Source organism: Phalangium opilio, unplaced genomic scaffold (genome assembly GCF_054372755.1).
Source record: "Phalangium opilio isolate 3A_F unplaced genomic scaffold, DU_Popi_V2 ptg000002l_1, whole genome shotgun sequence".
Classification (NCBI taxonomy): domain Eukaryota; kingdom Metazoa; phylum Arthropoda; class Arachnida; order Opiliones; family Phalangiidae; genus Phalangium; species Phalangium opilio.
This window is the reverse complement of record NW_028324144.1, coordinates 1562588-1589758: the sequence shown is the minus strand read 5'-3', so window position 1 is coordinate 1589758 and position 27171 is coordinate 1562588. Positions and strand designations below refer to the sequence as shown.

General features: G+C 36.3%; 1 protein-coding gene across 1 annotated transcript in view; it reads left to right on the top strand.

Moving 5' to 3' along the window:
• The window catches only part of ft (cadherin-related tumor suppressor fat), an 85040-nt gene that overhangs the window by 40281 nt on the left and 17588 nt on the right, over nucleotides 1–27171 (top strand). The window contains exons 2-5 of the mRNA XM_089871160.1: nucleotides 6027–6338; nucleotides 6545–6778; nucleotides 8140–8341; nucleotides 8411–9511. Of these exons, the coding sequence (XP_089727286.1) occupies nucleotides 6027–6338; nucleotides 6545–6778; nucleotides 8140–8341; nucleotides 8411–9511 (1849 nt within the window). The remainder of the gene's footprint in view (nucleotides 1–6026; nucleotides 6339–6544; nucleotides 6779–8139; nucleotides 8342–8410; nucleotides 9512–27171) is intronic.

The window sequence follows — 27171 nt, the reverse complement described above, 5'->3', positions numbered from 1 at the left end:
ACTAAAAATTTAAAGATAATATGAGACTTTTCGTGTAGGATTTTAACAAGATAACTTTAAAAAAAAAATAATATTATATATATATATATTATTGCGTTTAGGTGTGCTACTTTCTTTTATATTATATTTAACATTGCGTATTAATACGCCCGAGGTTTGAACGAAACTATTGAATAATTAAACTCATAACCTTGTCGAGTGTGTTTATTTCTTTCTTTTTCTTGTTAATTTTAGTAGAAAATATTAAACTTGTCAAAAAGTGAAAAAGAAATATTTTTATTAATTGTATAGTAACAAACGCCAAGTACTAATTTCCGCGTTTTCCTGGCGCCATTTACGAGGGGTCTAACATTAGCTCTCTAACTTTAAGTACATAGAGGTATTTTTTATTTATTTATTTATTTATTTATTTGGACTAGCAACGTACATGCAAGCCTTAGGCTTTTGTGGTACGGACGGAATGATTTGAATTTTGACATGAGAAATTGAGAATAGTAGACAAATATTAGAAATTAAATGAACAGTGCATATGTATAATTAAATAAAGATTTTAAACAGGAGGATAGCAAACAGATTTTAAGATTAATTAAAGGTTTTAAACATGAGTTTGGTAACGATTATAAAATGAGACAGTAAACAATAATTAAGATCTAAGTGAACAAAGTGCTTATAGGTAATTAGTTAATAATTTGACTTGAGAATAGTAAACAAATATTGAGAATTTAAGGTGACCAAGCGCTTGAGGGGATTTAATTAAAATATAGGAATAGAAGAATTGGTCATGAGAGTATATACTAATTTAAGATTTAACTACCATGGGGTTGTAGGTAATTAATTAATGAAGGAATTTCCAGGACGAGTGGGGGGAGTGACTAGTGCATTGGATTACAAGTGAAAATGTTGAGAAAGTGCAGCGCGGAATTTAGACCTTATAGGGATAGAGATTATTGATTCTGGGAGTGCGTTCCAATCAGAGATGACCGAGCTTGTAAAGTGATGTTGACGGACTGAGGTCAACACTCTGGGTTTTAGTATTTTAAGGGAGTGACCCCTAGTAGAGGATAAGGGTGCCGGTTGGAAGAATGTATCGATATCCAGCGCGAGCTTATTGTTAAAGAAATCGTGTAAAAGACAGAGATTATTAATTAAATGACGCGTGTGGACTGGGTCGATTTGGAGTTTCGATAATCTTGTAGGGGCTGGGAGTTTCTCAAGTTTGTTGGTTAATTTAGTGAATTTATTTTGAGCCTTTTGCAGGGTGGTAATGCTGGAAGAGGACGACGGTGTCCATATGGGGGAGGCGTAGTCAATAATTGGTAAAGCTAGGGCGTTGTAAAGAATTTTGATGAATTTTTGAGAACGATTATTAAAATTACGACGAATTAGCCCTGAAAGGGAGTGAATACGTTTACTGATTTTGTTGGTATGAGAGGTAAATTTTAGGTTGGGTTCCATGGTGACACCCAAATCGGATTCGGATAGGGTGCCTCTTATGGGCTTACCATAGAGAAGGTAGGTATGATGCGGGTTAGAAGAACCCAGGTGGAGTACAGCGCATTTGTATTAAAAGTATTTTAAAGAAATTACGTCTGTAAAAATTTAATTCAAAATTACTAAATTAGTGGGTTTAAGTTTTTAGACGCCTCATAATAAGGTTCTGATTTAAAGGTATTTTTATAATTAGTTATTACTTTGGTCTTAAAAAATTTATTTAACATTAGAGGGGAAGTGTTCGACCCCTCAAAGTATATCTCTAAACAAAGGTATTTTAAAAACCCTGAACGGTAAAATAATGTTTCCTGAAACAGACTTCAAAAACAAAACTGAATCGTTATACCCGATTTTGTTTGTGCCCTTGTAATACCAACTACCATTCTTCAAAAATATGCAATTTAAATACCGCAAACTGCTCTTTAATTATCGTTATTAATTACGACGTACCCCCCATTGATAATTAGTTAGTTACTTTAATTTTGAATTTATTTATTTTATAAAAATCAATTAACAAGTGAAGCAGTGGTTAAATTGGAACTAAGTGTAAACTTCCAATAGAACTTAACACAATCAAAGTAAACATCTGCCGCTTCCCTATCTTTTCTACCGTACTGTTGCCATAGAAATAAACTTTTATTTAAAATTAAGATTAACATTAACATTAACATTAAAAAAGAATAATGAAAGCCCCTCCCATTATCCACCAAGAAAGAAAAAATTAAGGAACACGTGAACCGCCTTCTTACATACATGCACCGAAACCATAAACGCTACCATAATTTGCAAAACGTCATATCTATCATATAATATTACCTTAAAAGATAAGAGGTTTAAGCCGTCATCTCTTATGGCAATAATAAATGACCACGCCGAACTCAGGAATTTTAAAAGTTCTTCATCCATCATAAGGTGGTGGCCACTTTTTAAAGGAACACTATGGTCGAAATATTTCACGAGTTCATAAAGATATGTTCCTTCCATAAGTTTGTAAATTCTGATAACTTGGAAACTGGAGCTTGTAATTTTGAAGTGAGTGAGTGAGGTAGGTCATAGATTCAGGGTAAAGCGAGGGAGGCCTGGTGAGTGGGGCGCTGCTGTCAAATTTGGGCTTAGTAATGCACAGACTAAATAGGACCTAGATGGAACTTGGTCCTGCATGCAAAATTAACCACCAAGTGTAGGATTTCAATTCTCGAACTAGTTCGAGCTGTAAGTCTCTCAGTAGCATTACGAACTTGTATCTTCGTAGTGTCTTCATACTTATCAGGTAACATCTTATACACTTATGCTAATACAAAAACGTAGGTTGCTGGGATAGAAAGGTATTTAGTCATATTTTCCTTTGAAATAAAAAACATCATCTTGAGGGGCCCAGCTTTTGCAAAGCTCAATGAAGGACTTAAAAATGTTGGTAGATCCTGGTCCGACAAGACTTATTTACATTTTGAATTAGAGACAAGCCCAGTTTTATATATATTTATAAGCGAGATCTAAATCGAAAACCAGCCATCGCCGATGCCGGGGCCATTTAACTAAGATCCTTTTGTAGGTATAATTTATTTTAAACTCTAGTCCATAATCACCGCGCGCAGTGCAGCTAGGTATTACGTGCATGAACGTTTTAATTTCGAATAGAGTTCCCTACTAAATATGGGAGTGGACTCAGTAGAGATTGCCAGAGCAGATTTCTCATCCGCCTCTATCATTAAATTGACCGTCACTACTACTACATCATCTTTTTTTGTTTTTTTTTGTTACTGAAGTGGTGGCCATTTTTAAAAGATGGAGGGTTAAGAGCACCTTTGAAAGTTTATCAGTCTGGGAATAAGAATATTTTTAAACTAGTCCTTGGGACCAGTGACCATCCTTATACCGTCCGAACTCCGAAATAATGAACTGGTCCTTAGGATTGGTCCCCCATTAGCTTTCCCGCAGATTTGTAATTAATAAAACTGGTCCCAAGGACCAGTAAGCACCACAACTTTGAATTTTAAAAACTGGTCCAAGCAATTACTAAACTTGGTTTTGGACCAGAGGAAGTGTCCTGTTTCCCTGACTGCCATCAACCATTATACCAGGAATCATCGCGATACCTTACGTTATTCAGTTTTAAAAGGTATTTTGTTTAATTTTTGGTCGCCATTTTGAAAGATGGCGAAGGGAATGAATTTCCAAAAGATACCAATCAATAACTTACACTTAAATAGATGATTTTATAAAATTGTAAAATCACCAATACCACTTAATAAAAAAATAAATCCATTATTAAAGTTAGCACAACTTAGATGTATTATTTTGATAATAATATCCAGTCTTTAAATATTTGTATAAATTTACATTAATTTTATTTCAACATCGTGGGAAAGTTAAAAAAAAATCCGTGAAAAAAGGTTTTATATGAAAAATGGTTTTTATTTTCTCTCTCTCTTTGAGTTTGAGAGTCCCCGGTAATTTAATATATAACTTTTGACCCGTCATTTCCACACACACATTTCAGATGAAGATTATAAACACATTTTAACGACGTTCAATGCCCATAGCGACGTAGAACGATGATCGCTTTGTACGCTAATGGCACCATCACTTACTATCCACGTACAGCCGAATACAATTAAAGGCGGATAACTGACATTTCTATCTTGAACGGGGTTCTTTGGTTTATTACCAGAAGGGGGTGAAAGGTTAGAAGAAATGAAAATATATGAAATAACCATTCATTATTTGGTTTGGTATTTGACGAGTAGCAAATATTTGCCTGTTTTTGGTCGCTTTCGTTGCATGACGAGCAAAAGGGAAATTTTATATCGGAGAATGTAAAAGCGACACGGGGAATGATGCTTTGAGATGGGGGAACATTTGATATTTGACGAGTAGCAAATATTCGCCTGTTTTGGTCGCTCTTGTTTCATGACGAGCAAGGGATAAATTTATATCAGGAGAAAGTAGAAGCGACACGGAGAATAATGCCTTGAGATGGAGAAACATTTGCTATTTGACGAATAGCAAATATTCGCCTGTTTTTGGTCGCTTTCGTTTCATGACGAGCAAGGGGGGAATTTTATATCAGGAGAATGTAGAAGCGACGAATGATGCTTTGAGATGGGACAACATTTGCTATTTGACGAATAGCAAATCTTCGCCCGATTTGGTTCATGACAAGCAAGGGAAAAACTTTATTTCAGGAGAACGTAAAAGCGACACATGGAATCTTTATGGTACTGCGATGATACTTCGAAATATGGGAGGGGTTTCCCTTCATTAAATGACACGACACCATTCTCCCTAAGTTTACTGGAGTGCCAGCAAATCACCGTGTTTAATTTCGTTAGATGGTACTAAATACCGAAACGGTTTAATTATTTATTTAATTAATTATTAACTTAATGTTCATATGGAGGGAAAGGTCTGATAACTTATAAGGCTCGGTACTCGTCCCTACAATCGGCGAGCACCATCCAAAGACACGTGCACGCATATTCGCCTCTTTTCTCTTGGCACTATACTCCCCGAATAACAAATATAGCCTACGTGGTACAAACCGAAGAAAAAAGGATTCACTTGCTTTAATGTATTTGTAAATTGTTTTTATCGTCTCAACTCTCTCTATCTGTTGTTGGTTGTGAATTAGGGGTGGTAGAGTAGGGGGGTTTAGTTGATAGTAGTAAAATTAGTAATAATTTGAAGGGAAATGCTGCCCCGTTGTAATGACCCGATCACGATTCGCGAGTTATACGAGGAGCGAGCGCATCGCTTAATGGTTTTCCATGCCTGGCTCATGCATGTAGGCTTCCTAACAGACTGTCCGCTATCTCCAATCCTAGCTCACTCGGCCTTCGCCGTTGCCGCTTTCACTTATCCACAAAAACAAGGAAGAGATATTATGCCTACTATCCTACAACCCGTAACGTTATTTTATTTCTTTACGTTTATAATAATTATTTAAGATTCATTTGTAAGTTTATACTTGATACGGAGGGAGTTATTGAACCATTGGTATTTTTTATTGCGGATTTATTTCGATTTCAATGTTGAACTTGGGTGTTACCATCCGTAAGTTCATAAGATATGTTCCATTTGTTTGTCACTGGTAACTTAGATACTGGAGCTTGTCACGAAGTGAATGAGGTAGGTAAGTGAGGGAGGCCTGGTCAGGCGCTGCTGTCAAATTTGGGCTTAGTAATGCAGACTAAATAGGACCTAGATGGAAGTCCTGCAAAATTAATTAACCACCGAGTGTAGGACTTCAATTGACTCGCTTCCGTCGTTCTCCTTCTCGAACTAGTTATCTCGAGCTGTAAGTCTCTCAGTAGCATTACGAATCGTATAGGTAGTGTCATACTTATCACGTAACATATCTTATGAAGCTTGACCGATGGTCAAAAATCGATCGATTCAAAGCCTCTTATTAGTAGTAGTATATCTTTCAACTGAGTGGTATCTACCTTCCAGCTTAGAAAATTCGTAATACAAGTTGCAACTGATTTACATAATTTACCACTAAAATCTAACCCATTCATTTCTCTGAATTACAGGCGACAATTACCATCCTGGACCGAAACGACAGTCCACCCGTATTCTCGAGTACTTTGAGTAAATTCTCTTTATCCGAGGACGCACCTCCGGGTCACACTGTGGCCATCGTGACGGCGGATGACCCGGACATAGAAGGTCGCGTTTCTTACACTCTGGTACCCAACGGTCAAGAGAAGAAATTCGCCTTGGATGCCGAGAATGGGGTCTTAACCTTACACGAGCCCTTGGATAGAGAAATGCAAGCTCAACATAGAATCATCATCAAAGCGGATGATGAAATACAATCTTCGCAGACCACTCTACTCGTCGAGGTAAGCGAAGACATTAAACTCTCGTTTACTTCAAAGGTTGCCTAAAAATATTCCCTGACTATTTCCCACTTAGTTGAAAGGGATATTAATATTATTGTTTATAAACAAGTCAACTAAAATCAAATTCCCCGATGTTTTTGCCTTTTTAGTTGTTAGTTTGAGGTCACCCATTTGACCGTTACCCCAACCTTTATCTTTGTCTATAGGTCACGGATACAAACGACAACCCACCGGTCTTCCAGGAGTACGTTTACTCATTCGACATACCAGAGGACGTTCAAAGAGGGGCCCAAGTTGGTGCGGTCACCGCGACGGACGCTGACGTAGGCGTCAATGGAGAGTTAAGCTACAGTGTCCTCAGCGACTGGGGCAATGACGTATTTTCACTTAACCCGCAAACTGGGGTTTTCACATTGACATCTCATCTGGACTACGAACAGGTAAAGTGACCTTTTTTTTAAACAATTCCATAGTGTTCGGCCTAACTGAAGTTGTCAGGGTTACCGAATGATACAAGTCATACACGCGCGAGTTTGAACGGGGGCTAATCCGAAAAGGTTACATTTAGCAGCACCAGCACGACGCTAGATTTTATAGAGGAGCGAGAGACGTGCTTCTTCCACGGAAGGCACGGGTAACATAACATTAAGAGTGGCCGCGAACGATCACGTTTCTTCCATCCATTTTTTTCTTGGGTAATTGGCGCGCGGGCCAAGACACAAAAACAGTCAAAAAAGCGGAGTTCATAAATTTACTAGTTTTTAGTAATAATGGGCCAGTAATTAAGCCTATGGATTCCCCGCCATTTTAAACGAGGCTAATTACCCAAAGTATCTTTCCCTTACTCTCTCTTAAATTTAAACTGCCAAACCAAAAGTAAATCAACTCGAAATTATCGGAACCTAAGGTTTCAAAATTTTTCGTGATTTTTTTAAAGAGACTATAAAGAGGTATCGGCGGGTGGGTAAAAATTATTTGAAATACGTCAGAGGTACCACGTGACCGAGGAACGGTGTTGCTCAAAGAAGCTTAGTTCGTTCTATTTTGAAAACTAGCACTAGGCTGCAATCTCGCAAAGAACAAGGATTAGGTGTCTATTCCCACTCCACGCGGAGTCTTTGTATCTTGGGGTCACGTGGTACCCTGTGACGTATTTCAAATACCTTCTATAGAGTCCCTTTATAGTCAAATTATTTACGACTAGTCCGACAGAACATTGAGTTAAGCCGCCATGTTACAAGATGGCGGAGGCCACATAAACCCATCAACGGGGAACTAGCTAGCTAACCAGTACACAAAGTATTAATAAAATCTTTTGAAACGTTAACGTACAAATGTTATTTCATAAGGAAGTGAGGATTACATTACAGTCCGCCATTTGTCCAAGATAGAGTCGGATTTATAAACGTTTCTTAGCGAATTGAAGTCCCTACAAAACTAGTTTCAGCTCGGCGGTTTGGGTTGGGCTTTGAGTTGGATTGTCACTATTAGTCAGTCAAAACTAATAGATAACTTCGACGTAATCAACTTCTGTTGCGCGTTTATTTTGGCATGTAGGGAAGGTGGTAGCGTGTTTGGTTCACGTTTTTCGGGTCGGGGTGTGTTAGAAAAGCGTAACATAGGTAGTAGCTACGCGTTTTTTTTATCGCACCATATGCGTTTAATTATTATTTAATAACGTTAAATTGAGCCACGATGACCCGACCAATTCAAACCAGTTTCCGACCTGCACGTCCATACACCGTATTCAGTTGTTTAAACTGATATCCAAATATCTCTTCTCACTCACTCACGCGTGCAGGTACAACATTACATTTTCATCGTCCAAGCTCAAGATTCCGGTCAACCATTCTTGACCAGTACTGTCACCGTTTATTTCAACGTTCTGGATTTGAACGACAACGCCCCCTTGTTCGACCCAATGAGCTACAATGATGAGATACTTGAGAATGTTACAGTTGGTGCCACTGTTTTGCAAGTCAGCGTAACTGACTTAGATTCAGGTAATGAATAGCGTCTTAAGCGAGGCCTAAACCATGTACTTGACCAAACAATTTTTCTTTATGACTCAGGTGACAACGGTCACGTGGTATACGACATCGTGGAAGGTGACGAAGGCGACCACTTCCATATCTCGAACAACGGTACCATCTTCACCAAGAAGGCCTTAGACCGGGAAGTCCAATCATTCTACAACTTAGTTGTCAGCGCGACCGATCAGGCTTGGCCTCCGGAAAAACGTCTGACCAGTACGGTGCAAGTGACGGTTATACTTAAAGACGTTAACGACATGGCTCCGGAATTCGTCACTCCGAATGAAACCTCGGTTCTAGAGAATGTCCCTCCTAATACGGTCATCATGGCGGTCAAAGCGGTTGACCGCGACGAGGGTCGTAATAGTTACGTGGAATATAGTTTGGCGCCTCAATCCGATAATAAGTTCACCGTTGGACCAATCGACGGCCTACTTAGGGTCAACGGTCCATTAGACCGCGAGATGAAGTCGAAATACGCCGTGACGGTGGTAGCTAAAGACCGCGGTCATCCGTCAAAAATGAGTTCGGTTGAGATACTGGTCAACATAATGGACGAAAACGATAACAGTCCAGTGTTTGACCCTAAACAATACAGCGGTTCCGTTTCGGAAAACGCCAGCATCGGTTTAAGTATCTTACAAGTATCCTCGACTGACCAAGACGAAGGTCTTAGCGGTCAAGTGCGGTATAGCATCATAGCCGGTGATGCCAATCACGATTTCGCTATCGGCGAAGACACGGGCATCATTCGGGTCAGCAAGAACTTGGATTACGAACGAAAGAGCCGTTACGTCTTAACTGTGCAAGCCGAAGATGGTGGCAATGACATAAGATTGGATACAGCAACGGTGACCATAAGCGTGGCGGACGTTAATGATAACCCGCCGACTTTTTTAGACTCCCCTTACGAAGTACACGTCATGGAGAACGCGGTGGCCACATCCCCGGTGTCCTTACTGACCGTAACAGGCACGGACGCAGACTCTCTCCCAAACAACAACATCCATTACTTGATTAAAGACGGTGACAAATCCCTCTTCAGGATTAACTCGTCATCGGGTGAAATCTTCTTGCAAAGATCCCTGGACAGGGAACAGCGATCAGAGTACCCTCTGACCATCTTAGCCATGGATTCCGGTAAGTCATTCCTCTTACGTCCTATTGTTTTCATAATCGGGTCTCGGGGTAACTGGGTAATCTTCGTGAACAAGGTAGAGTCACGCCTAAAGCTCGTTTGACACAGTAACGTAATAAGTAAATTGGAACCTTTCTCATCTCGTTTGTCGTTGCGACCTTGGGAATTAAATTACAATGTAGGTGACATAACAATAAATATGACAGATGATTATTATCCGTTTCGCGGGGTCTCTTATAGTATGTCGAACAGAGAGCATTCAGTTCAGAGAATTAAGGTTAGGTACAAAAGGCAGTCCTTGGTAGACCATTATTAAAATGGATTTCTTACGTGTCCTATCTATTTATGTCATTCGAGAATAGCTATATTTTTTCTTCAAACTGCTACGATGACATAATTATCGCGCAGTGACGTTTAAAAATATTTAACAGGGTGGAATAGATCGCACTAACACTTATTAGAGATTTATACGACTTTGTACTGACAACAGAAACATAATTAGTAAGATATGTTCCTACCATAAGTATGACACTACCTATACTTCGTAATGCTACGGAGAGACTTACAGCTCGAGATAACTAGTTACTAGAGAACGACGGAAGCGAGTCAATTGAAGTCCTAACTACACTCGGTGTTTAATTAATTTTGTATGCAGGACCAAGTTCCATCTAGGTCCTTTTTAGTCTGTGCATTATTAAGCCCAAATTTGACAGCAGCGCCTCACCAGGCGTATGTCGCTTTACCTCTAATCTATGACCTACCTCACTCACTCACTTCAAAATTACAAGCTCCAGTTTCTAAGTTACCAGACATTACAAACTTATGGAACGGAACATATCTTATGAACTTATGGTATAATAAATATCTATGACATTCTGTTTAGACCAAGAACTTAATAAAATGTCTGATCACTACAGTACATGGTTACCAATTGGTACTGAGCACAGTTCAGTTCTAAATTTCTAATTATTTACGCTGTACATTTGGGCGTAGAGTATGGCTTCGCATCGGTAAACGGTCCCGAGTACCATAAAATAACCACCGATTTAATTATATTTTTGAAGTTATAAACTATTGGAAGGCATTAGGATTTTCAAGAAAAAAAAAATTAATGGAATAATAAGATAAAATGACACGTGTTCCGAACCAATCGTATCTGGTGAAAAATAAAAATATATAGAAAATGAAGAAATGAAAAAAGATTTTAAAAGGCGCCTATTAACTCCGAGGGAGAGAGAGAAAGAGAGAGATAGGAAAGAAAAAGAGAGAAAAATTCCTTTTGGATATATAGAAGAGGTGGTGTGTTGGGCAATGAATCGTCGTTGACAGTTCGATGATTGCAAATAGAGGCCCAATCATCGATCCCCAAGGACTACCGAAAGTTCCCACCAGTTATGATCAACGATTGATCAACCGCACTTTGCAATAAGTCATTCACCACAAAGTAAAATGAACGAAAAATGATGTTGTACCAAATTTAATGAATACTGACCTACGAGGCTTTAGTTTAAATACAATTAGGGCCACAGTTTTTGCGTATTTTAAAGCTCAGATTGTCTATGGTTATGAAGTAAGAAAACATTTTGTGGTGGTATCTAAAAATGTCGATAATAGAGGTACGGGTCTTTAGATGGACGCTTATAGCAAACTGCAGTTGCCCCTTTATAAAAATGGATTGAAATAGGTAGAAAGAAAGATGCGATTGGTTCAAAACGGCGGCGCATCAGCGCACCTCGCAACCTACACCTCGAGAATATTTTCACGGCGTTACTCGCAAGTAGAAATTAGTCTATGCGTGCCACGGATACTAGAGAGCTTAATCAAAAGAGTACTTGTAACCGGGTATACTCCAAAAATGGTGGCAGGACACTGGGTTCTACGATTCTATGGGGAATCTTTGGGCAATCATGAGAGGGAAATGGAACTAGAGCCTACTATGACATTTTACCACAATTAAGGGACTTGTCCGTTTACAGGCTACGATTAGAGGGATTTAAGGATGACCAATCAAATTAAATTAGCATAGTCTTTAGGTTCCTCACTTAAAAAAGGGACCATCTCTAAAACAATCAATGACATTTGCCACAAAGGCCAACCTAAACTTGTTAGGATTAGAACGTGTTTTACGGACGACCCCTTCAATTAAATTACCATAGTCTTTCTGTTTCTTACTTACAATTTAAGGGGGGTAATGTTCATCATTTGTGTTAAGGGGTTCATCATTTGTGTTAAGGGGTTCATCATTTGTGTTAAGGGGTTCATCATTTGTGTTAAGGGGTTCATCATTTGTGTTAGGGGGTGCATCCCTTATGGGGGGAATTCAAAATCGGCCGGTCATAGAAGCATAGAACATTCAAAATAGACTCAAAATTGACGAACCATCCCTGTACTGAAAACACATCGGTCCTATAATTACCCTACCTGTAGAACAAAACCCAATGCAGTGCATAAGACTAGACGCGTTGATTACATACATTAGTTGCTTAACCTGTCTATAGCGAAGAAATTCCTAAAATAAAATGGGCCCCACGTCTTTACTGAATTCACCCCAAGTGATCTTGAAGGAAGGAGGAAGGGATGTTACACGCGGTGATCCTTTAGCTAAGCTTAACACCACCACCATTTGAATCTACGTCCTACTACATTATAGCGGGCCTACGAGAAAAAATCTGGGTAACAAATTTCACGATTATATATTATAATGTTAACCCTATAGCAGAGAGAAACCAGGGGGCCTCTTCTCTAACTCTAAAACGTCTTACGTCACGTGTAGGTCTAGTAACGGATCTCTTTACTTAGACTAGAGAAATGTACTTTCAATAGAGAATATACCTAATATTTTCATCTCTATGGTATTAAACGCTGCGTATCAATCCGCCGTAGCCTTGTCTGTATTGTAAACCACTTAAATTAAAATTGTTGAACACGTCCGGATAAATTTTTTCTAAACTGATAGATACATATTTCTTGACTATAGCGTAAAAGACGAGGGGCGCGTCACTTCGATTGAGTGAGAAAAAGAAATTAATTAAGATTAGTGTTAACTTCTATAGTATATCATTATCTAAATTAAATTTCAGTTAACTCTCTCTTTGTTTAAAGCTAGGTAAGCAAAGGGGGTGTAATTCTAGGAGAGCGATAGCTCTCTTAGATAAGACCTCATACCGACTTTAATGTATAAGGATGGTTTTTTGATTGGTTATAACTTTTTTTGTATCGTATTAACTGCTTTGAAAAAATTCCACAGAACTACAATTCGGGACCTAAATATGTGGTTAAAATTTCAAAAAGATCCATCCATTAGTTTTTCTTATAAAAAATAAAGTTGCTAAGGGTGGTTTTCATTTCCATAAAAATTTTACGATATTTTGATGAAAATCATGAAATTTTCCATAGAAATAACATGGGAAAAATTTAACAGATAGCCTTTTTGTGGAAGCCGTCATGAAATAACTATACGTTTGTTTGATTTGAAAACGGTTTCAAATGAAAGCCTCATATTTAGTATTTGTGCTTTCCAGCTTTCATTGATTAATTTTAAGTTTAAGTATGTTTAATTTTAAATTTTCAAAATTACCCCAATCTGCGTTATTTAAGCATGGATAGACTGATTTACTAGAAAATTGCAGCGCGACCAAAATTGGCCTTTTTTTGCGTTTAGTTGCGTCATATTAATCCGATTGTTTTTTCTTAATGCCTTTTGGTTGAAATGCCCTATCGGTAGTGAGATAAGACTGCTTTAATATTGCCGCCGTGACAAATACCCCGTTTGTGGTCGCCATTTTTTTAAGGGGAAAAAATTTGAGAGTGGGTCCTTTATCGTTGTCATTTTCATATTTTTTGAGGATTTGCTGATGGATAGATTTTAAATATAATATAAAGTAGGTTTCAAGTTTTAATATAAGCCTAATTTCATAATTTTCCACCTTTCTATTGTCCCACAATCTGTTTCTAAACTTGCCACTTTTTTTAAGGCGGTGAAACCCGTGAAATTGCGCTAAGCCTTGGTCGCTTCAGCCCCTTTAATGCTTCTAATCGTGGTGCGCAGCCATAGTGAATTAATTTCTCTAAGCCTTGGTCAAAACAATATCCATAGTGCACCAGGCCCGTCAATCTTATTTCCCATCCTGGTTTCCTCATATATGCTCTGTCTTCGAAGTCTGCTTTGTATTATGCTATGAATTTATGCTTTATTTATTTCGTAAGCATAGGTAACAGTAGTGATAGTTAAAAATGCCGTTATTTATTTACTCAAATCAGGGTTCCATTGTATTAATTAAAACCTTGTATTCTACCTAAATGATTAAAATGTTTCATTTGGTAATGCTTTATGAAAAACAACGCTCACTACAGAAGATTTATACACATATTCCTCACCAACGTAACACGTTTGTTTACCTTGTAAACTATTAAATACAATAAATACTATTGCCATTAACGGTGATTTTCTGGAAAGTATTGACAGCAAACCTTATTTTCTTAATTAATAGTTTACATATTTATAATTTAACTCAAACACACTTTTAACAAGTTATATTAATTGTGGTTATATGTAATATTTCATGAATGAAGCTCAGTTTCGAACAAAACCACTATTAGTGAGCCATCCAACAAACAATGGTTTGGAACTAATAATAATAATAATAGATGGAAATGATTAACGCAAGTTGATAAAGAAATTAATAATCTTTTGATTAATTATGTTAGAAAGGAAATGATTTACGCAAGTTGATAAAGAAATTAATAATCTTTTGATTGGAAATGATTTACGCAAGTTGATGATAAAGAAATTAATAATCTTTTAATTAGTTATGTTAGGAAGGAAATGATTAACGCAAGTTGATAAAGAAATTAATAATCTTTTAATTAGTTATGTTAGGAAGGAAATGATTAACGCAAGTTGATAAAGAAATTAATAATCTTTTAATTAGTTATGTTAGGAAGGAAATGATTTACGCAAGTTGATAAAGAAATTAATAATCTTTTAATTAGTTATGTTAGGAAGGAAATGATTTACGCAAGTTCATAAAGAAATTAATAATCTTTTAATTAGTTATGTTAGGAAGGAAATGATTAACGCAAGTTGATAAAGAAATTAATAATCTTTTAATTAGTTATGTTAGGAAGGAAATGATTAACGCAAGTTGATAAAGAAATTAATAATCTTTTAATTAGTTATGTTAGGAAGGAAATGATTTACGCAAGTTGATAAAGAAATTAATAATCTTTTAATTAGTTATGTTAGGAAGGAAATGATTTACGCAAGTTGATAAAGAAATTAATAATCTTTTAATTAGTTATGTTAGGAAGGAAATGATTAACGCAAGTTGATAAAGAAATTAATAAATTAATAATAATTTGATAAATATTATGGGGAAGAATATAATACTTCTTTTCCCCTTCTGATATGGGAACTCATGACGGAGACAATAGGGAGCTAACAGTTCTGACCCTGAAACGTCACACCCTTCTATCTCTTACTGGAGTTTCATCCCCCCTAACGGTTGGAAACAGTATTCTACTCGCAAAAATTCCAACCAGAGAGGGGCTGTGTGACGTCAGACTATCTGTTCCCCCTAGCCAGTTGTTAGCTCCTTATAGCTTTTAGACCAAACTACATTTTAAATGTCAGGAAGCTTTGACTGTAATTGGATTTAGGAATATTTTGAACTAATAATTCTACCCAAATGATTAAAATCTTAAATTAGGTAAGGCTTTATGAAAAACCACGCTTTCTACAGAAGATATCCACATATTTCTCGCCAACGTAACATCTTTGTTTATCTTGCAAACTATTAAACATAAGAAAAAGCACTGTCGTTAACAGTGATTTTCCAAGGAAAGTAATGACAGCACACCTTATTTTGTTAACTAATGGACCCCAGATTTATAATTTATCTCAAACACTTTTAACAAGTTTTATTAATGTTTATTTTGTTACATTTTAAATATTTTTTGTTTTATTACATTTTTAAATATTTTTGGTTTAATACATTTTAAAAAGTTTTGGTTTATTAAATTTATATTTTTTGACAGTTATGATTATTAATTTTTTTGAAAAAAGACGCTCTACAATGCTGCCCCCAATAATTCGTCTTCAGCGCTAGCTAGGTTAGTGGTGGTCTTTAGAACTTTCGTAACCGACCAATCAAAATTGTTTTTGCTGGTTTGCAATCAGGGTTGGAAATAAGAAATATTTCTTATAGGACGTGTGTCCAGTGACCCCCTATTTGACTCGAAAATTTATAGGACATTGTAACTGGAGTGTGCGTGCCAAAATATTGTCGCTTCTCCATAGTCAAGATATCAAAATTTCGGGATACTCATTGGTCAAACTGTCCATAGTTTAAAAAAAAGTTATGGGACATTTTAAAATTTTATTAGACAATGTCCACTGTCCTGTGCTTATTTCCGGTTTCGGGCTGCCAGATTCTGAGTGAGTCTGACGTAGCAGACGACAAATGAGTTTTCCTTTAAAATCCTCATAGAGTGGCACAGGCTTAGCAATTTTAATTAATATTTTAGTTAAAAATGGTTTATTGTTCAGTTTTTAAGTGTAAAAGTCGCACGGAAAAAGATAAGGGGATTTCGTTTTACTGTTTTCCTTGTGTAAATAAGAAATATGGGCCTTATATTGAAGAACTTTCGCGTAAAAGAAGGCAGGCTTGGGTTAACGCCCTTCATCTTGAAAAAAAATTTTCAACTTTTGATCTAATACAGAAATGGCATAGAATATGTAGTCGTCATTTTATTTCAGGTAAGAAATACTAAAATTAAAGAAATGGTACAAGTTTTAAAATTTTTTCATTAATGCAATGTATTTTAATTTAGGAAAACCATCAAATTTGGAAGATGAGACGCACCCTGATTGGGTTCCATCACTTTTCCTGGGATATAGAAGTGTGCAAAGCTTAAGATCTCCAAAATCTAGACTAGATTTACATAATCGGTATTTAGAGCGTTCTGAGAAGAAGAGAGAATTGGAATCAAAAAGTGAAAATGCGATCTCAATGTCATCATTGGGAAATGATCTCTTCGTTTCTGTGTTAACGGAAGATAGTCAAGATGATTCTGTGTTAACGGTAGACAGTCTAGATGATTCTGTGATTATGGAAATAAGCATTCTTGAAGACAGAATTGAAGATTCTGGAAGAGCTGAAGTTGCTTGTCAATGCGTACCACTTTTTTTAAATGCATCTGTTCAAGCTAATGTTAAAATGGTGGAGGCATCGAGTCAGACAAGCAATAATACATACAAAACTGCCGAAATTCAAACTGATCTAACCATAGAAAATATAAATTTTTATGAAGACTTCAAAAAATACAATCAAATGAAACGAGGACCGTTTATTATACTTGCCTTCCATCAATTCTGTAGTACCATTTGATTAGATTTAAGATGTTCATAGTATATTTTTGCAAATTTTAAATTTTTTATTGCACAATTAAGGTGGAAGGAATAAAAATTATCACAAATTAAGTTTTATCACTTTTTCTTTCCTGGTCTACCTCTACCTCGGTTTTTGGGTTGGTTTTTAGAAAATATTTTGTACTTGGGGCCTTTGTAATTTTTAAAGACTATGAATTCCGTTAGATCAGTTACTCGTCACCGTAAAATGAAAAAGGTGCAGAAACGGTTGTACGACTTGCCGAGAAAACAGCACGAAGAATTAATAAATGATTATAATCCAACGCTACTATTGGCTTCCAAAGCCAACATGGATTTGCAATTTGTCGCTGACAAATCGGAAATAGTGGCAAACTATGTTACGGCTTACGTGACAAAGGGAGACCGGGCTGACATGGACCAAACTTTTGCCGAGTTAGGCAACGAAAGTTTGTCCAAAAAATTATTTGCCTATAGATTGAAATCTTTGACGTGCAAGCAAATAGGAATTTATGAAGCTCTCGATATGATGCTGGGCCAAGACCTTTACAACAAGTCTGACAGCACTAAATTTATAAACACTAACTTGAAAGAAAACCGATCGAGAATTTTGAAAGGTTACAAGGAACTCGCTCGTTTGAGGGAAACTGACCCCGAAAGCAAGGACACTTGCCAAAAAGGGTTCGTCGACGACAAGTATCCGAATCGTCCCGACAGCTTGGAAAATCTTAGTTTGCGGGAATTTGGTCAGTTTTACGATTATGCCATGCGCTCCGAGGGTGTCGAGAAAAATGCGAATCTCATCCAGTTGAAAAACAATCTGGGTTTCATGAGAAAGAGAATTAAGCCGTACATAATAGAGCACTTTATTCACGACCCGATGGAGGAGAAAGAACAGTATTGTCACGCTCTACTGATCCTCTTCAAACCGTGGCGTGACGAAACTGAGCTATTGGGCGATTTTGAAACATACGCCGATGCTTTCGAAAACTCGCTTTCGGTGTTAAAAGACATGAGAGAATATCACGAGAAGCTGTCGGTTTCCAAAGAAGTTGAAAAGAAACGGAAGGCTTCTAAAAAGGCGAACGAGCTAGAAACCATAGTATCGGAGGCCGAAAGTGAAGACGATGAAAATGCGCTACAAGGGAAAGAAATTGTTATCGAAACTGAACACGCGATGGCTGATGTGGAAGCTGCCATGGAAATCAATTTCGAGACTGATGATGACAATGTGGCGTTACTAAACTCGGATCAAAGGCGAATATATGATCACATCATGGATCACTTCTCCCAAGAGGGAGAAAAATCTGGAAACAAGTGCCTTTTTGTGTCGGGACCTGGTGGCACTGGCAAATCGTTTCTTATCGACACTCTCGCCAACGCAGTAAGGCGACGCTTTCAAAATCCTGCTAGCGTGGCAATTGCCGCGCCAACGGGTTTGGCAGCGTTGAATGTTAATGGCGTAACATTACACAGATTACTAATGTTGCCGGTAGATCATGGGCGTATTGCCGAATACCATTCCCTAAGTTCTGACAATATGAGCATTATGAAAGAAACTTTGGGAAATTTAAAACTGTTAATTATTCATGAAATTTCCATGGTCTCGTCGGTGTTACTGACTCACGTTCACTTGAGGCTGAACGAATTTTGGGAAATGAACCAACCATTTGGTGGAGTTGTATTTATCCTTGTTTTGGGTGACTTTTTCCAATTGCCTCCGGTTCAAGGAAATCCCGCGTTCATCAAAATCACTTCCGAAGAAGCCAGACTTAGATTCAATTGCATCGGAGGAAGTGATCTTTGGAAGTTTTTTAAATACGATGAACTAACGCAAAATGTTAGACAAGCCAACGACCAAAGTTACGGCGACATTTTAAGCAGAGTTAGAATTGGAAATATTTCTAAAGCTGATGTTGCAACCTTAGAAAGTAGATTGGTTGCTCGAGGAAAAAACATCGAGGTGGCTATGGACCTTTTCATTAAACTGTCCAATGAAGGGTTTCGCCCAATTTGTTTGATGCCTAAATTAGCCATGTGCGAAAAATTCAACGGCGAAATGCTGCGAAAAAACGGCGAGAAAGTTGAAGTCATTCCTTGCCAGGATAGACTCGCTGACTATGGAAAAAAAATGAATAAAAACATTTTGAGGAGACTTCAAAGTCTAAAAAACGAACCGTCCAAAACGGGCGGTTTGGAGAGCGAGTTAATTCTTTGCGTTGGCTGCCGTATAATGGTCAGAAGGAATATCAGTTTTGAAAAAGGCGTTGTAAATGGTACGATGGGTTTCGTAACTGGATTCAAGAAGGACGAACAAGGAAACGTTGTTGGTATTTTTCTCAGAGTAGATCGCGAACCGAATAACGACAACGACAACGCTAACACTGACTTTTTAGTTGAGAAAATTTGCGTCAAATTTTTGCTCATGACAAACATTTACGTTAAGCGCTCCCAGTTTCCCGTCATCCTGGCATACGCAATTACGATACACAAAAGCCAAGGCATGAGTTTAAAATGCGCCATTATGGATTTGGGTCCGAATTTATTTGGAACGGGCATGGCGTACGTCGCTTTATCGAGAGTGACGTCCTTAGCCGGACTCCATCTATTACAGTTCGATCCGACTAAAATTAAGGCGGATGGACGAGCCATAATGGAATATAACAGGATTCGCAAAAAATATAGGCCAGATCTGATTCTTTTGGAAATAACGGAGTCGAAAGAAAGTAGAGGTGGGAAAAGAAGTGCGCCTACACTATCTAAAAGCCTTTTAGAAGGCGAGGAAGTGAGATGTGAAGAAACACCGAAGAAGAAAAGGAAAGCCCAACAGAGTTTGGATAGTTTTCCCTTGAAAGGTTTAGCTAACGATGATCAAGTAACGTGCTATTCTAATAGCGTTTTGCAACTACTCTTATTAGTGCCGGAATTAAGAGAATTGGTTAAATCTTACAATGGATCATTCGTTGAAAAACCAGTTTTACGTTGCCTCCATGACACGATAAACGACATCGAGAGTTCTCAAGGAAGTTTCAGTCGTAAAGGGTTGGAACTGAGAATGGCTGTCGGAAATCATTTTACGCAAAACGTTCAACAAGACGCCAGTGAATTTTTGATGGTGCTCTTGACGACACTAAGTCAAGAAATGGAAGCCAATTACTCTAAGGCTCTAAAAGATCTTTTTTGGTCAAAGTCGCGAAACTTTACCAAATGCCCCAAATGTCAAGTTGAACAAAATTCGGAAAATATTGTTGAAAGCAACATTTTCAATCTTCCACTAGAAAACCGAGATAAAATTGATTGGAAATCTCTAGAAAAAAGGATGAGATTAACAGAGGTGCCATGCGTATTTTGTAACAACCCAAAAATACAAGAGCGTGATGTATTGATATCCAGCGGGAAGTACGTATTTTTGTGTCTTCTCCGTGGCGATTACAAAGATGGTCGACCAATTAAGATTTCGACCAAAATATCAAGTTTTGAAAATCAAAATGTCACTTTGAGCAAGATGCTTTTTAAAACTAAAGGGGTGATTATTCATAAAGGTGAATCGTTGGCCGAGGGACATTATGTGAACTTTGTGAGAAAAGACAACGGCTGGTACGAGGTCAGTGATGCAATAATCAGAAAAAGGGAGAGATTCGTCAGTAACTTGACTGACGTCACTGTTCTGCTCTTGGAAAAAGTCCAGACACATTAAAGGATCTAACGTGATTGAAGAATCCATATCAAATTTACCCCGGGTAAAGCTTAAAATTTCAATATTCGTACCAGAAAGGAGCATCATATCTGTCAAAGATATACTAATAGTTTCATATTCCCTTTAAAGTAATTTATGATTGGGTAAATTTGTTAATTCTCGAGCAAGTTAAAGGTTTACAATGGTTCGAGATAAATTTTGATGTTGCCCAGACTATAATAACCGTGAATGGGAGAGGAAGGAGGATTGTAGGGCCATGCTATTGTTTCGAAAAAAGGCGATGATTCTTGAATTAATTTTTAAATTTTCTAGTGAAGGGTTTTGCCTTGCCCCAATGGTATTTTATATAAAAACAAGTTAAAAACGTAGCCCCTGTTGGTAATGCTATGTGATTAAATATAATTCTTTAATAAGCTGCTGTTACTATTGAGACAAACTCATATTATTAGTTAACATTGAACAGATTTTTTGAACTGAGATTTAGACACTCGTATCCAAATTTTAAATAAATACTGATTAAACTTAATATATTCGAAGAGTTTTCTAAATATCAGTTTCGCATCTTCCATTTTTTTCTCTTTTAAGCGCGCTATATTTTTTTACATTAAGACGCCCATAAATTTTTTGCATTAACAATTTCAAACCGTTCAAAATAATCCACGAGATTTTATAAACTAAATTAATTTAATCTAATATTATACTGTTTTAATTTAAACCCCCTGTAGCGAAGATTTTTTTTGTGTTTAAATATTATTTATTAATATAACCTTTTCTTTGTATAACTTATCAATAATGTGTACCCGACCCAATCTAATACCACTTACAAAAATCCATTTTTAAACTATTTAATGGCCATATAAACTAATTAATTTGTCCCACTAACTAATACCCTACTATTGTTGGATAATTTGTTTTTATAAAGTTTGAGAATTATTTCCCCAATTGCGGTTACCAAAAAATATATATATATATTACATTACCCGTGTAAATAAAATAACTAAAACATTTTTTTTTCAATTAATATTCCAGGAAGTTTTGCATATTCTCTTTGTGTTTCTCACCAGCTGGAGTAGTCTGAGTGACGGGTGCCATTGATTAAAACCAACAGGGGTAGAATTTGCAAAGCCTTTTGGAATAATTTTTTTTCTTCAAAATTTTATAACCTTTTCATTGTCCCTTTGGTAACCCACGCGCAAAACAATAATTGTCATGTTCTAGCAGCACTGTTTTCAAACTTAAAGCTAAGAGTTGCCTGACATAATTTATAAAAATTGACCCTCAAAATCTCATATTTAAATGAACATATAATAGCCAGTAAATGGTAAAGTTTTCTTTCGCCTCCTCCCCCTCCGCCCCTTTACATAACTAATATACCGAAGAACAAAATTATTTCGACAAAAATGCTACGAGCAGTTCATATGTTCAACTTTGAAACATGCAATTTAAAGACTATTTTCGTACAACTACAAGCGTATTGTATCAACACGTGCCAGCTGCTAAGCTTCAACAGAAAGATAATTCATCATAGCCTTTACCAGTATAATAAAAGATTAAAACTACACAGCCAAAAAGTATGAACATCATCATTATATAAAACAACACCACAAGACTTCGATAGACAGATCAAGAAATATAAATATTCAACTTCTATGCCGAAATAACAGACACTTTAGACTGGCGTGTGCAAAGAATGAGAGCGACTTTGGATTAAAAACAGCAAAGATATTCAAAGAAATAACCCTCGTATTTGTTGAGTGAGTGTCTATAGAACGTCAAACTGTACCAAGGCCAAATAATACGTGTCAATTATTTAATTTCCCTGCATAGTTATATAACGACTTGGCAAGCCTTGCCTTCAAGTTCATCAACACAATAGAAGTTCATAACAGATATGATTTTGCTAAAAAAACTTTTTTCAACAAAAGTTGCTTCAACGTTATTAAAATTTAGAACAGCAATGGTTTGTTACTAAAATTATGTACTTTACTATGTTGGGAGTTTGGGCGCACTCCTGTAAGCCAAGCTTCTGGGCGACAAAGTTTTGAGGGAATAAGGGACTTGTCAGCATGCCTACCCTACAGGAACTGACTACCCCGTGTCCGCGGCTGGTGAAATACCCCAAATCCCCCCTCCTTCACCACCCGATTAAACCTCAAGTACTTCACTCGTAACTCTAAAAAACCCAACTGTGATTAACCGCCTAATCACCTTGGACTTCAATTTAAATTTCCATCGAAACGCCTTATGAACGTTATTTTACGGACGTTTGCCAAACAAAACAAGCTCGATGGAATTAGTAAAATAAAGCTGCCAATTAATGACGTTAAGCAGTAATGCTATTTGAGTTCAAAAGTAATAAATATCAAAACAAAATAAAATGGACTGGAGATGTCGCTACCAAACACAAGGCACATCATTAACTCTCTGAACTAAATTGCAGATTCTACATTAACATAACAAAATCACGCGCGATGGAGCTAGTAAAAAAGCTTCCGATTACTGAAATTAACCATTAACGCCATCTTAGTTCAATAGTGAAACACAAGGCTCCTCATTAACTGTGAACTAAACTGCAGACTCTACATCAATAAAACAAAACCAAGCGCGATGGAACCAGTAAAAAAAGCTACCAATTAATGACATTAACCACTAACGCCATCTTAGTTCAATAGTATTAAATATAGAAAAAAAAATAAATCAACTGGATTGAAGATGTCACTAACGAAATACAAGGCGCTTCATTAACTCTCTGAGCTAAACTGCAGATTCTACACCAACAAATCACTACCCTTTTTAAAAAGCATCTTTAAGTATATTAGCAGTATTTTAACAAACTCCCCCTTCCCTTTTTTATACCTAAAATAATTTAACATTAAAACCCATGCTTACTATTTTTCTGGCTATTATATATTCTCAATTTTACAGTCCTAGGATTACATGTGTATAAATATTTTTTCATCATTGAATTATTCACTTGAGAGATTAACAAAATGATTATTGGTGCTCTAACGTTAATGTTGAACTTTTCACACTTTTTAAATCCAACCTTCACGTATGACTCTCTTTGAACATTTTTTTAATCCCTCTCATGTATTCATAGTGAAACTTACATTTTAGATTCAGTTAAAATTAATTATAGTTATTCCTAGCTTTTCTTTGTTAAGGTCTATTTTTTGACAGTTAGGACGCTATCACTAATTATTCTCAAAAGCCTTTCTGGTGTCCAAAATAATTTTCCTTATAAAGTTACGAATGAAACCCTTTAAAAAATACGCAACTATTAGCTTTAAACGTGAAAAATAAAATTTTTATTTACTGGAAAATAATTATAATGAATACCATAAATAAATAACAACCAGGGAAATTCAATTCCAAATTGCGTCCTATAAATAAATGTAGCAATTATCAAACCAAATGTGTTTTTAAAATAAATCTTTAGCACATGCCAATAAAATAATAATCATACGTGTTTTAACTTTGAAAAAAAGTTTAACAAAAATATTCTTAAAGCAATTTATTGTTTTAATGACTTTTAAGTAATTACTGAACAGCCATAACTTTAAAAAATTACAATTTATATTTTAACTATTATATAAAATAAATAATTCTATTAACCCTAACTTTTGTCATCAATAAACTACTGTAACTCTCATTTCACTTTATTTATCAAAGGTAAAATAGTTACCATTAGTTTCATAAATACTACTAAATAATTTGTTGATCCTATTATTTCCTATATTCAATGATAAATCTAAGCACAGTTCCATTGCCAGACTCCCGTAGTACGCTGGCTAATCATTTATCATCTATCCCAATGGCTAAATCCAATTAAAATTGTACTTAAGGACAGAGCGAAAAATAAAATATGCCAAACTACCACACTATACGGAAGAGAAAATCTTTTTAAGACGCGTTATATTTATATTATATTATAATTATTATGATATTGCCAGCTTTTCCAAAACACTACAAAATTGTATTTCTTTTCCCCTGAAATATTGCCAAATTATTGCTAGTTGTCTTATTTAATGCCACTTTTAACAAAAAAAATTACTATTTTAGTTTCTTAAATTAGGTTAAAGTTAATCGCAAAAGATGGTAATCTATATGTTGAATCTCGTGTAAAGGTTAAGAGAAATATCCGTTCTGAATAAGATCTTGTTGACACAATGACATTGGAAATGGGGTTCAAAATTAACGTGAAAGCAACTGGTATATTCTGGTCTGGGTTCATCAGAAATAGTCGAACTAAAATCTTTGTCATGACATCACACCCTCGTATATCTACGAATTTCATCAGCTTAAATTAAGACTAAAAATATTGATGTGACGTCCCCTTAGCTAATAACTCTCAGTCTGTTGAATGACAAACTATTTCCTTTTCTGCAGCTAGCGGGAATGAGCACTGAAATAAATTAATCACCACCGCATGTACGCAAAATTAATAAAAATTAAGACCGAAGTAACAGATATTAATCAAAACGCGTCTTGGATTTAACCAAGACCTACAAAGTATCGATAAGAACAAGGTTAATCACTTGACTGAATGCGCAGATATTGAAACTTTTTTTTTAATTAAAACTTACATGCTTAAGAAAGTATGTTCCATCACCCTATTCCATTGAATAAACTTACTTTACTGGTAGTAAATTTTTTCCCTCTCAATAATTTGAAAAATTTACTTATCTCGGGTTTTCGAGCACAATTCCATTCCCCGAAAACATTTTATAACTACATTTATTATCACTTTTAAGAGTTTTCGTGTGGAAAAATACCTCATAACTAGTAACTACACGTAACAATGAAAAAACGATTAGGGGGTAGTCTGCTTTAGCTTCTGCTGCGCCCGATACGAACAAGGAGGATGTATAGTTGTATAACCCCCTTGATAGAAGTACGCCTTGTGCCATTCTCATGCCTTGTCTTTCGCTGGCCTCGTCACCAAGGCAATAGCCCACTCAATTACGCGTTAAGCTGCTCGAGAATTCTGTGTGAATCACTTTTTAAGGTATTCGTCAGCAAATAGTAATTGTTTTTGAGAGCATTCCTCGCCTTGAAATAGGACAACTACGAAATAATTCGACCAAATTGAAGTTTAAATATTCGAACAAATCTTATTTTATAAATATCTTCTACCATTTCAATTTCTATAAAACTGTTCTACCAAATGCATAAAGAGTGCTACCAGAAGTCTCTGGGGCTACTAGAAATACAACATTTACTATAGGAAGATTCGCAGCGACAAGTTTAAAAATCCCATATTCCTTTAAAAACCGTTAATGCATTATCCTTGTTCCTGAAGATATACAGACTAAGTAGCAGAGTCGAGCCACAGCGTCGTAGATCACGCGACTTGGTGAACGCAGGCTATTTTTCAAAATAACCAAGTCATAAATTTCAGGCTACGACCACGCTTAAGTTAACAATTACAACAAAGAAAATCAAAAAATTACGAATATCATGCACGCCCCTACTGCTTGCGAACCATAGAAACGCCATGGCAGAACCGTTTGAACATTGTCTGTCGTACCGTTGCTATAGACCCTTTTTACGTAAAAAAGAGATGTCAATCCTTAGTATCGGGACATATGGGAGGGGGGGGGGGTTTGACCCCTCGCCGTCTCTGCTCTATTTATGATCTTTCCATCGACTCGACTCACTCGAGCGAGATGGAAGGCAAAGTTTTACCCCCGTGTCTTCCCATGTCGAAGTGGTCTATTAACATAAGTCAGTTTAACCAAGAGTAAAAATCATAACGTCCATGTTGAATGTGCTGCCATTGTTGGAATTTGCACTAAAATTAACAAAAGGTTTCACTATGGAGCGTTCAGGGCATAAACGGGGATATGTTAGCAACCTATTAACGACACAATGTCATACACGTACTCTCTTAAAAGTGATAATAAATGTAGTTATAAAATGTTTTCGGGGAATGGAATTGTGCTCGAAAACCCGAGATAAGTAAATTTTTCAAATTATTGAGAGGGAAAAAATTTACTACCAGTAAAGTAAGTTTATTCAATGGAATAGGGTGATGGAACATACTTTCTTAAGCATGTAAGTTTTAATTAAAAAAAAAGTTTCAATATCTGCGCATTCAGTCAAGTGATTAACCTTGTTCTTATCGATACTTTGTAGGTCTTGGTTAAATCCAAGACGCGTTTTGATTAATAAATTAGGATCTGTATTTGTTTTCTAGTGGTTTAACAAGATCATAATTTCGAAATTAATTATTTTAATTCAAAGTGATTGCTATTTAAAGGTAGGCGCGTATAGAAGAGAGAAGTAAGTAAATAATGCATTCCCCTAAGCTCAATTAAAGCATAATTTATGCTAATTTGGTCGAAAAAATAATTACTTCTTTGCTGGTGCACTCAGTCTCACAAATGTCTGACAACACTTCAATGTCAGCAAACAATCTAGGCCTATACTGAACTTAATTCAATTTTAGTAAACGAGAGTGGTTTGCCTCTTGGACATATTTCAAACGTTAGTAATTTTAAACGAACGAATTTTCGTTAACTTCCCTAATTTTGTTTTGAGTTTGAAACATTTTTTATATATATATTTTATGACTA